Below are 13,201 nucleotides of genomic sequence, written 5' to 3' on the forward strand. Positions count from 1 at the left end.
TATAACTACATCTCCATAAGTAAAAGATAATCTCACCTACACCATAGGTGATGCACCAACAAACTTGATGTTACAACCTTAAAATTAGTTTACCAGTCTTAGCTACCATATTCAGTTTGCCGTTTATTAGATCTCAAACAAATGTTGACTAGTCTTAAAGGCAACCCTGATTATTGGCTTCACGTAGGAAATAGTACTGTTTTCATGAAAAGCTAATAACGTCAGCCTTAAAAGGTAATTCACCATCAAACAGATATTAATTACATTATAAATAAAACTATGAAATCATTAGCATTTATTGTTAACATAATATTCATTGCATTCATCTAGATGTGTTAATTGTTCTATCACAAACGCTTGGGGAATAGATTGACGGGTTTGTCAGAATTGTAAAAAAAAGATCTTAATTTTCTGGTCGCAAACCAGCTAAGTCAAGAATAGTACGACATAAGCTAGTGTACATGAATGAGTCACCACGAATACGTTTCATCTTTATTCCAAGCATTCGATCATGCTGGTCGCGAGAATTTGAAGGCAGACGGGAGGAACCTTTAGAAGAAGTCGATGTATTGGTAGCCATTCCAGGATGGTTTGAAATTTCACTTGAATGCGCAGGAACCATGGGGGCTGCTGGTGACGTTGACCTTAAAGTCATTCGACGCCGAACTGAAGCTTCGAGTGCCCTGGCTGAAACATAAACCAGTTCCAGTTCGAATGACAACACAGTTTTTCCCCAATCATTGGCGAAAACGCACAGGAAGCCAGATCTACTCAGAACAGAAAGAAATATTACTTTTTTACTACTCAGCTTTATAAATAAACTGACTATAGAAAATATGTTGTTTGAATGTGGATCTAGAATTCCAATAGCTTGCGAAAGAAAAACCTTCTATGTTCGCCAGTACAGAAGGTGTACTGGAAGATAAATATGTAATTGATGTCATGAAAACATTAATACAGTAATACTTCACTATATTTCTACATTCTTATAAAATTCATTATATATCGATAGCCTGAATTTAACAGTCTGCAATTAATAACGACAACTGATAATCATTCTTATTGTTAAAAGCAGAAACTTAACTAATGGTTTAACTTTTAGATCTCAAGTTTAATGATTTTGTCAGAAAATACTCAGCATTATGATTACAGATAATATTAGTGACTCAATACGGGAAAATATTTAGAAAAGTTTGAGTATTCGATTATGCAAGCAGTACCTTTATGAAGTTATCAATTCTAGAGATGTTACATTCAGTAATAGATAATAAATTTCAACAAATCTTTCTTAGTGTAAACTAAAAAATTTTGAAATAAGAAAAGATTTTTAACTGAGTCAACAAAACGAATGACACAAAAATTCAACAAATGTGTTGGAACAAACCCTTTAAGAGTAAAGCGTATAGACTGTTGCTTTAACGCTGCAGTTATTTGATCAAACACCTGACCAGGACTCAAGTCGTTTCGTACAATTAACACATTGTTTAAATGACGCGTTTTTCGTAACCGATCCACAACAAGTCGACCATCTGGCACGACGTTTTTTGGAGTAAGAGCTTTTCGTAGACGCCCGAAATTGCGCCAACTACTAACTTCAGGAACACGACTTGAATTGGTCCCACATTCATCAGCTGAACTTTGGGATTGTGAGAAATCATCACCGGCGACGCCAGGACTTGAGTGGAGAGATGCTATTTCATGCTGTAATTGCGATGACAACGATGAGTAGGCGGTAGATAAGTTGTCCTCACTAGTAGCCTCAGTTACCGAAATAGGACGTCTTCTATATAAATAAAAACAGAAAGTGTTTACAATCTAAATTTGATGTAATCATTGAAATTCTATTTTTTTTCATGAAAATCCACAACGGCAACTAAAACTGTAAAAGAAACACACAAGCAAATAACTGGTAAAAACGGTAATCCACACATTTTTAGCTGGACTGAATTTAGTTTAAATAAGCACAAAAAATTTCTAAGGTTTTTTATTAATGCCCTAAATATAATGAAGAAATTTAATACAATTAGAAGAATATACTCATAAAAGATTTTCGGTTGCAACTGAACAAATATAGTAACTAGATTTCATAAGTGAAGCTGTCAATAGTAAAGCAAGTATAAAAATAAGACATGAATATACTCCAGATAGTTAAAATGACGGTGAAGTGGCCCAATCAAAAATCGCTAAATAGTGAGTCCATGTGATTGACCAAGAGATGGATTTCATCTGTAAGGGATGAGAAATAAACACAAACCCTTAAGCTACTGTCTCTTACATAATAATGGATGCGATTGCATAAGATGTGGAAGAGAATTTTGTGACATTCCCAAACTAAAAATTATCCATTCAAAGGTGTATACATTATAAACTTATTGATGAAAATACGAAGAGGTAGAACGTTAAAGTCAAGATCTCAGATCAAATATTCGGATACTGAATAACTAAGTCTATTATATTTAGCGGCTGGCCATTGGTAAGTATACAAGTTTGGCGTGCAAAAATCGTTTCTAGGCGTTTATTTTATCGAAAGCTTCAATAAACAAAACTTCAAAGTCTGCTAACTTACTTTTCAGTCAAGTGCGCATTGTGAAAATCATGCGTCAAATTGATGAGCTGAGAGTCAACGGAACGACTGGGAGATAGACCAGGATGATCTGTAACTTTACCTGAAAAATTGATCAATCTTTATTTAAATGAAGTTAGAATTTAACAGCGGCAAAAGATATATTTTATTGTGTTTAATATCTGAAATGTACGTGTTAAATCACATTATACCAATGAACATTATTTTTTTCTGAAATATCCAAGTCATCTAATTTTAAGATAACTATAATGAAAAAAATCTTGCACTGGTGGAAAGACTGTGGGTGGGAATCCCAAAAAATGGAAATATTAGAATATCATGATTGATATTCTTGAAAAATTTAGAACGAGACTTCAACAATAGAATTGAGAAGCAGCGTTTTTTTTTAAATCAGTATACGGCTTGGCAGCGTCAGCCTAAGTTGCCAAACTAAATAATTTTTAAAAAAATAGAGAAAGTCGAAATTGTAAGAAAGATTAAGCAACGAAGAATACAGTTTGAAGAGATGAATCCGAGGGATAAACAGTGTGAAATAATATTAAAGCTCGAGACCTAAAGGAGTATAAAGAGCGAATGTATCTTCAATACTGTAGTCGATTTCGAGGCATTTTACTTAACATCCCCGCGGATCCTAACTAATACTATCGGAACTTGCGTAAATAAATATTTATGATATATATACATAAGTAATCCTATTTATTTTGACATTGTTAGGATATTCGCTTGTTTTAACAACTCAATTACTTGTCATCAATATGAGCTGCATATATATTTGTTAGGTTGTAAAAAACGGACATATGAGTAATATTTCTTTGAAGATTCTTCGATACAGCTCAAAGCCATTTAAACTAGTCCAAACGCATGTATAATTCGTTAAGTAAATGATTTCGTCGAAAAGAAAATTTTCTTCGCTGAATTCTCTTTTTCTTATTCAATGACACTATGGGTTATTTTAATTATCTAATTCGTTATATATCTTAGAGGTTGAATATTTATATTTAGATATTCAACTTGTATTGCTGTATTGTTCAAGATAGGCTGCTAAATGGTAAATCCTACACGGAAAAAATACTAATGAGTACTTACAGCATATGATAATTAACAGTAAAAACGAAACTACCTCGAGATTGAGGGATCATTTTATTCACTGGAACCATATCAGGATAAAAGAACTGAGGAGGACAATTTTCGACTTCACTTTTAGTATGACCAGTTCTGTGTTTATTTTGAGTTGGAAAAATATCACGTTTAGATGGAGAGAAAGATGAATTGAGCTTGGTACTTTTATCAGCCTGATTGGTATCAAGTAAAAGCGACAATTCCAATATGATGTTGCAAGGTAAAAAAAAAAATAAAACATTAAAATATAGTAGATTTATAGCCATAATCAACACGGTCGACAGCAGTAATCAGATATGAAGCGAATTATTTGATAATGAAATATTTTCAAACATTATGAACTAACACTTAACACTAAAGTATTGAATTCGGAATATCAGAATATGCAATATAATAAGCGGCCTGATGAACGTTTAATATATTAGCAAAAGGAAATATATTTCATTGACACAGGACTGTAGTTACGTTCTGTACAGTCACTATAGACACAACGTTATTGCATTTATATTATCGTTATTTCTAACAAACTGACAGAATCGTGAAAGTAGTGCTAATCTTTATAGCTATTTTTTACATGATTATCAGTGCTCATTAGCTTAAACAAATATAAACTAATTCTATAGTATTATACTTAGTTAAAAGTGCTTTTTGATGTTTACCAAAACAAAGACTTTATTAATCGGAACTAACCGTTTACTGATAATAATGCATACAAACAGACCAGCAAAATCCAAATCATTTATCGCAGAAAATAATTTATTACAAAATGTTATGATGAAACTGCGCATATTTTCATTGAGATTAGAAAAAAATTATTATGGGGGATACTCATAAGTTTGCAAAAAATGAGTAAACCTATAGGCCAGTAAATAGGAAGCAAATGCTTTAAATAAAACTTATCATTAAAACAGATGTGTGCTAACACACGTCTTATCACTATATATATATATATATATATATATATATATATATATATATATATATATATATATAAAATTTACAGGTATTTAGAAAAGATAGATGAGATTAACAAAAAAGGGATTTAAGATAAGATCACCTGAAGTTATCACTTTTTATTAATTCAAGAATGTTAGAAATGCCTTAACAATGTTGTTTTTGTTTAATAATTTGAATTCTCACTTTTATTCGGCCGGAATTCTATTATGAATCAGAAGTCTACATTTTTCACGATGACCGATGCTTTACTCTCACTAGCTTCTTTATCTAGTCATGTTATTTTGTTTCGTGTTTTCTCTAACTTACCAGGTACATTGGCATGATGCACATCCTAAATACGATAGCTTATGACAATACATTGCCGTCCAAACTGAAGTAGGTGATGTGGAGTTCAAATCAGGGACCTGATATTTGAAAGTCGGACACCTTAGCCAATGATCCACATATAACCAATGTAAATAAGCGATTACATATACGGATGAGTTGTACCATAATCGTGACGCCCTCTTATAAACGAAAAATCTTCATTTTTACTGTGTCCCTAGTTCAGAGATGGTTATGCAATTACAATTACTTTATCTTAGGCTTACATAATCCGAAGTTACTTACTTACTTACTTACGCCTAGTACCCTTCATGAAGGAACATAGGCTGCTCACCAGCATTCTTCATCCAACTCCGAAGTTGATATTCAATAATCACCTGAGAGTATGGAATACGATTTGAAAATCAACTGTCTTACCATATGGTGTAAGCTTTAACCCCGCTTCACTTACCGCAAACACGGCAACCAGACATATGAGGAGGTAATGTGGTTGACCATCTGTAATTTTAATCTATAGTTTACTGATGTATTTGAACTCTTCCCAGTAGAAGAACAAAGTATATCAAGTGTAAAGACAAATGATAGGATATAATCCGAATAAGAATTAATTTAAGTAAACAAATGATATAAACCAAAAACAATTAGAGCACGAACTTCGATAAGTAAATCAGAAGTACTGGATTCATCAATAAAAGCAGCTTGAATTAAGTTGCCAGATCTAACATGCAAAGGAGCTCCGGGTATCGATGATGGAACAGTCACGTTTCCACGGTGTAGTGGGGTACTACTGGGGGCTGAAGCTGAAAATTTTTCATCTCGAATTTGACGACAAGAAAATGTATGGAGCTTCTTAGATGGTACTGCTGCACTAGGAGGTAGATTATTGCGGCGTTGGAGTCGGATAAACACGTCCTCCTCCTCTAAAACTGATTCCATTATCATATAAGTGGCCATAATATAATCATATGGACGCTGTTGAAATAAAAAAAACACGTATTCTAGTAAAGGAACAGTAACTGATATATCATTTATTATTACAGAACTAATAGGTAAATTAACAGAATGTGAAGGTTATCGAACGTCTATTTGTGAATATTTTCCAGTGTGGAAATTTCCAGTACTGTCTACTTACAGTTCAACATAAAGTCGAAACTATGGAGTTCTGGTCTTTTAGTGTGATTCGTACCATTTAAACAATAAACTGAAGTCGAAGCATTTTCATTTTACAACTTTATTGTATTTGGGATATAATGTGAACATTATGTACTGTAATCAGTGGTACTTGTTATAGATCCGACTGGGTTGCATCCATATATCACGACCTCCTACTTGAAATTCTAGGAACCAATTTCGAAAACATAGTTAATGAGCGCAGAATTAGATGGTTTGCATAAACGACTACAACTATCATATGTATTATGAACCAAGAATAGATACAGAACCCAATTTTAACACTCGGAAAACTACTAGTTTCGTCTGTTTAAAAATTGCTTTTTTCGACGTATGCATTGATCAGATTCTAAACTACTCTAAGAGGTATTTGTAAAAACAGCAACACATTGTTGAATTAATCGTATATAATAGTATATCATATTGTATCATTCAAAAGTAGACAGGTGCGCTTCGTATCCTAGAGTCAGAATGGTTTAACGCTTTAATAGTTTATACCTGTGAAATAACAGTTTGAATGACACGAAATTATAGCTCATCATAACATGCGAATCCGCATTTTCGCAAATCCATACTGCCAAGACTGTGACAAAAGGTCTCCATGCATTCAAATACATTCAACAAATCGAATGCATCCATTGAAAAGACATACCTTATTTAATAACAGTCAGTTATAAACAAAGTAGAGCATGATATATGTGTAAATCAACCTAAGCTGCCACATTTCGCATCACTACAGATAGAGATTAAAGCAACAAGATGGAAATAGAAGGGGAATCACATTAACTGTGATGGAAAGTAAAAAATAATAAATAGTATCCAAAAGAAACGAATAAGATTGAAAATGGAAAGTATCGAATGAAACTAAGTTCAATATATAAACAATGAATCCAACTGCATTATTGTGGATCATTGCCATCAGACACAAGAAAATATGTTTGGATAATTTTCCTTTGTAAGCACACCAAGGAGTACAAACAATTAAGAATCTAAATGTAAAATCAGAATGCATTACGCATAGTTTATAAAAGAGCAGTGAACTGGAAGAACATAGATGTACCTTAGCCGTTTTATTTACATTTGGTTACGTATGACTAATTCAAATGCGTTGAAATAGAATTAGGATGGAGAAAGAGAATACACAATTACTTCACAGTCATTTTATGGAAATGTTTATATCTTTGTAGTTTTTTTAAATACAACTTCTAAGAAAAATCAGATCTAAGAAATAGAAACGTTTTAGGTAGATGATGGGCATCAGAAGTGGACAGTCATGAAGGACAAACAAATTTTGGAAATAGTGGTTTATTGGTTAAGGCGTTTGACTTTTAGCCAATAAGTCCCAGATTTGAACCCCAATACACCTATTTCGGCTTGGACACCCAGGCAGCATCAATAACCCTCATAAACAAGTCACTGGCCAACGAATAAATCAATTTATTAAGCTGGGTTTTTATTTAGTCGATATGCATTATAGCTTTCAAATGCGGCAAATCCTTTAGTGTTAGTTGTCCCTTAAAGCGACAATACTTGTGCGTTTTAGCTGCCAAAAAATAAACAAAAAAAAACAAAATCTAGGGGTACTTAGCACATTAGTGCTACTTTAAATTAACAGTAGTACCAGATCATCAGATTACATTAATCAATCAATAGATCAGTAAAAGAAGCCATCCATTGAATAGTTAATTAATATTTTTAACTTAAACATAAAGACACTGACTGGTTTGAGAGTGAACTAGTACTGAATATACGGTTTTCCTCATTCAGAACAAATAATAACACATCAGTGGTTTACCTTAACAAATGAAGTGAATAAAACACGATTAATTGCTTAATTAAAGGAAAACAGGTGATGACTCTAAAGTCTGTAATGTACTAAGCATAATAAATACATAATTTCGCCCTGAATTATCTTAATACTAATTGAATTGTATTGGACAGAAACCTCAGTATTACACCATAACTCTCAGAAATCTAACCACAGAGATCCACACATGATTTGTAGTTGTATGAGTAGGATAAAAAGTTTAAACGTCGATAAGTATAATTAGTTTTCAGTTAAATGTATTACTCTGAAAACAATGAAACGATTCACTGGTTCAATCTGTAATGGATAATTTAAGTGCAATAGACTCAGTCATATACAACGTAGAACCTGACACATATGTGTGTTGGTTTAATTTACTTCATCAAACTAGCACAGTGAGATAAAATTATCTCGACAGATCCCAGAGTGATGGGAGCAGTAACAGAATCAGTAGTAGTAAAAAGACTAGGTGTAGAGAAGAAAGGTATAAGGTCATTTCGGGATTTGGGAACCAAAGGAAGGTAAAACGAAATTTAATAGGGAAGAGTAACCAGGACAATATCTACACTGGCATCGGCAAAGTGTACTACTAGTGAGTTTACAGAGAATTTTGAAGTAATTGACAAATTCGGAAAGGAACAAACAGCATCCGTATTTTTTATCTATTCAAATGATGAAGTATCAAGAACTATAAACGTAAAATATCCCAAAGATTATCAACATTTTTATATCCTTAATAAACTGATGATACACATTATACTGCTCCCAAGGAAGTGTACAACCAAGATTATACATAATTACTTTAAAGTTAGTGACCTTAATCTCTGATAAGTATCCTCAAGTTCCACCTAGTTTACTAGTTTATCTCTCGAACAGTGGAACTGTGAATTTAAAAACCGTCATAATTAAAACCTACGAAGACATACAGAAAGAGACAAAGAAATATGTACAACGATTACTTTTTGCAACATCCGAGCAAGCTCCACTTTTGGAATCCGAGTGTACGCAGTGATTTCAGCGACAATTTGCATGTTGAGAGGCGACAACTGCAGAAGAAAAACCAAGTTGATAATTACTGAGTATTAACCAAGACCATTGTGACAAATAAGACCATGAAAGTGTGAAATGTATATGCAAAATTCATAACAGAGTATTGCTTGAAATAAAATTTCTTGGCTTTTCATTCACTAGTTTATCTGTACATACTTAGCATGAATCAAATCATACAAATGAATGGTGATTGTACCGGTTTCCTTAAAGTTAATGTATGACATCAAAAAGAAATCAAATTAGATGTTACTGAACGAGGAATCTGGCAAACGTCCTGTAGTTCATCACATTTACAGAAATCACAAAGCAATAGCTGAAAACATAAATATTTGTCACCAATAATTTCGTTTAGCTTTTGATAACTTGTGTTACTTGTGACGTAGATGAGATGTCAGTCTGCTAACCGAAGGGCGAGTACATTGTGCAGCAGTCCACTCTATATGAAACCTATTCTACAAGGGCAGAAGACATGGATAGGCTTCAGACTTTTGAACATAAGTGTCTTTGAGACATTGCTTCCACATCACATGATGACTGGGTGAGTAATACTGAGGTTAGACTTAGGGTACTAGGGAAAAAGGTAAATCGGATGATGAGGCTAAGAATCTTCATCAATTGAGGTGACTACGACAAATGTTATGTATCACAAACCACCGCCCACAATGTCGGTTGGAGCAGGAGTAAATTAGACGAAACATAAGTGACCAGACCAAAAAGTGCTATCAGCCCATGAAGTCAATGACTGTTGGTTTGCTTCATGTTGCCAGGTTCAGACTGCTTGATTTGGGTTCATGCATTAACCACAACCAGTGGTTGGAGACGTTGAGTTACGTGACTTAATATCGATCATGGTAGTGCAGATACATTTACTCTTTATCTTCCCCTATACTATGAGTTCTAGTATTACTAAACACACTTTTTCCTTACATCTTGAACCATATTCTTTAAGTTTACTCTATCTCATTGTCATTGCTACTACAACGATTTCGACTCCTTTACCGTTCATATTTTTTACCCGACCGTTGCTGCTACCTTGACGTGGTGATCGGGCTTGCCTATCGTAATGAACTAATCGAGCTATATTGGTTGGAACAATCGTTCCTCAAGGTCCTACCATGTCAGACAGGTCGGTTGAAGAGCGGTAAGACTAAAAGCAACAAACCCAAGGTTCGAAGGCGAAGTCGTACTGCCGTGTGGTGTGACGGCAGTAAGGTGTTTCCTCCAGACAACCAGCATAACAGTGATGCTGCCTTTCCATAAGAAAGAGTGGGGTTAGAAAAAATCGACCCTACAAATGCACACCCCACCTTATCCCACGGATATTCGTCTCCGGCTGTAGGGTCTCAACAAGTACGGAGCTAACACAAAAACTACTCATAAAAAGGTCGTGTGTGACCAACCTCAAGCAGTTGTTGGGTACTGCGATCACGCTCTCAGGTCACTAAGACCACCTCTAACCCAATTTCCTTTTCAGGTACCTCCAGAAAATCCCTTACACAGTGTGGGCAACCGGGGAGTGATAACCGCCCTCATAACTCTAACAGCACTTGAGATAACCGTATTCATAATCAATCTCCCTCTTCAATTCCTACTATTCCTTCTACATCGACTCCCAACACTAAACTTCCTCTTTTGGCTTCCTCCTCAAGTGTCACCATGGCCAACGATTCTAGTGCGCAAAACACTGTCCCAGGTCTACTGAAACCTCGCTCCAAACTACACATTGAAGCCTTTAACGTACGCACCACCCTGTGTCAAAGCGGCGAGCAGGCCCCTTGGCTAAAGCCCTAGAATTTCGTACCATTGATGTATGCGGTGTCTTCGAAACATGTATACAGGATCCTAGTGTGGTCATTCACTTGACCTCACCTCGGCAAAACGGAGAGCCGACGAGATACACCCTCCGTGTATCTGGTGACCCGATGGCTAGTTCTCGTGAACTGGCGGGTGTATGCATAGCAATAAGTACAAGGGAAGAACAAGCACTATTGGAATGGATCTCCGTTGACAGTCGTCTATGTGCTGTTCGGCTAAACGGCTTCGTAAGAACTTGGAAGGATAGGGACACACGTCATTGTCCTTTCGTCATTTCTGCTTACGCTCCTACTGACTGTATCCCAGCTGAAGTGAAAGACCACCTTTACGGAAAGCTCTCTGAACTTCTTCGGGAAGCTAAACGCACAGTAGTACTCGTAGCAGGTGACTTTAATGCCCAAGTAGGTAGCTTAAACCGAACAGAAAGACATGTAGGTGGGTATTTTAGTATCCCGACTCAGCGAACAGATAATGGTGACCGTCTGCTAAAACTGTGCTCAGACAATCGTTTATTTTTAGCAAACACTAATTCTAAGCATAAGGAAAGAAACCGCCTAACATGGCGACACCCTGCACCAAACTAAGGATGGCCCCAAATAGACCATATTGCCATAGGTTATCATTGGAGGGGCTCGACAGAAGACTGTCGCTCGTTCTGGAACACCTGCTTGAACTCCGATCATGCTCAAATACGGGCACGCATTTGCTTGCGCCTTACTGGATGCAAAAAAACACACAAAGAAGACCCATAAGAATTGGACTGAGTGACGAGAGAGCCGAAAGTAGATTCCAGGAACAACTGAGGTCACACTTAGGTAGTTCTGAAAACGAGGCTGACCCAGATGCTGCTTGGAAAGATGAAAACGGCTGTGGAAACAGCAGTGACATCTATTGGTAATCTAAACCAAAGGGTTACAAAAAAACAAGTGGATTCCTTCTAAGTCTATTGCACTGATAGATCCTCATAAACTCATTCCATTAGGCTTTGAGCACGATAAAGAGTGAAAGCAAATCAGATCTAGGTACGATGGTGAGCAGTCGTGGGCAACGAAAGCAAAAGAGATGGAAAAGGCAGAGGCTGTAGGTAACACAAAACAGCTCTTCAGATTCATAAAAGAAACTGGAATCAATAAGTCAAGTGTAAGTGAGACTATCTCGGAAAAAGACGACACTTATTTGCTCTCAATCCAGACGTTCAGAACGATGGGCGGAACACTTTAAGGAGCAGATCAGCTGGCCTTTAGCTACTCTACAACTACCCACCATTCCCAGACAGCGTGAACGGGACATTGAAGTAGGTCCCCCGAGTCTATCTGGAGTCCGAAGGGTTGTTAGTCTGAAACGAGGAAGAGCAGCTGGTCCAGAGGACTTTAAGGATGGTGGTTGAATTTTAGCGATTAGGTTGACTAATATTTTAGCTAAAATCTGGGAGTTGGACGTAATCCCGTCTGACCAGTCACAATCACTGATTGTCCCAATATATGAGAAGGGGTCAAAATCATCCTGTGACAGCCATAGACAGATTAGTTTGACTAACATAGCATCTAAAATACTAGACTCAATAATTGTCGGGTTCCCAGAAAAGATTCGTGAACTGCAAACACGAGAAAATCAGGCTGGTTTCAGACCTGATCGTGGATGCATCGACCACATCATCACCATTCGTCAGGTTTTAGAACACAAACATACTTATCGGCGTCCGACAATTATAGTTTTTATTGACCTAAAAGCAGCATTTGACTATGTAGACCGATGGGTTATGTGGCAGTGTCTGTCATTAAAAGGTGTACCTCAGAAGTACATAAACCTTGTGAAGGCTCTTTACTCGAACACTACCAGTCGAGTCAGAGCTTATGGCGAACTGTCATCTGATTTTACAACCTCAAGTGGTGTTCGACAACTGTCCACTTTCTCCATTTTTGTTTAACTTCATCATAGACATGATGATGGGAATAACACTATCGTCGACTAAATTTTCAGAAACTGATCTACCAGGAGGTCCACTTATCGACTTAGAATACGCAGATGATATAGTCCTGTTTGGTAGAGACACTGATAAAATGCAATCTTTTGATAGCACTGAGCAACAATGCCAGGATGTTTGGGACGCATTTCTCCCCCTCTAAATGTAAGTTGTTGCTTCAAGACTGACCTGCATCAACAACTTCACTTATCTCGGAATTCTGATCAGTGGGGTTTGTGTCTGACGAAATCTCTGCACGGATTCAGAAAATTCATTTGGATTTTGCCATCTTGCACTACCTATGACGAGGCGACATATCCGTCTATCAATTAAGAGACGAGTATACTGCACAGCAGTTCATTCTGTTTTACTTTACAGCTGCGAAACGTGGCCATTAAGAGTTGAAGATACT

At 36.1% G+C, this 13,201-nt stretch overlaps 1 protein-coding gene across 3 annotated transcripts in view; it reads right to left on the reverse strand.

Moving 5' to 3' along the window:
- Nucleotides 1-243: 243 nt before the first annotated feature.
- MS3_00007449 (uncharacterized protein) overlaps nt 244-13,201 on the reverse strand; it is a gene marked incomplete at both ends in the record, with an annotated part of 40,050 nt that continues 27,092 nt past the window's right edge. Inside the window, 6 exons of one of the 3 annotated variants that reach the window (XM_051215724.1) lie at nt 244-767; nt 1,385-1,783; nt 2,567-2,666; nt 3,705-3,876; nt 5,639-5,956; nt 8,921-9,007. In XM_051215724.1, coding sequence (XP_051066254.1) covers nt 404-767; nt 1,385-1,783; nt 2,567-2,666; nt 3,705-3,876; nt 5,639-5,956; nt 8,921-9,007 — 1,440 coding nt within the window. Of the gene's footprint in view, nt 768-1,384; nt 1,784-2,566; nt 2,667-3,704; nt 3,877-4,704; nt 5,957-8,920; nt 9,008-10,411; nt 10,717-13,201 lie in introns of those variants that run through there. The other 2 variants (XM_035730042.1, XM_051215723.1) reach the window with 2 other exon arrangements.

This window comes from Schistosoma haematobium, chromosome 4, assembly GCF_000699445.3.
Source record: "Schistosoma haematobium chromosome 4, whole genome shotgun sequence".
Taxonomy (NCBI): Eukaryota; Metazoa; Platyhelminthes; class Trematoda; order Strigeidida; family Schistosomatidae; genus Schistosoma; species Schistosoma haematobium.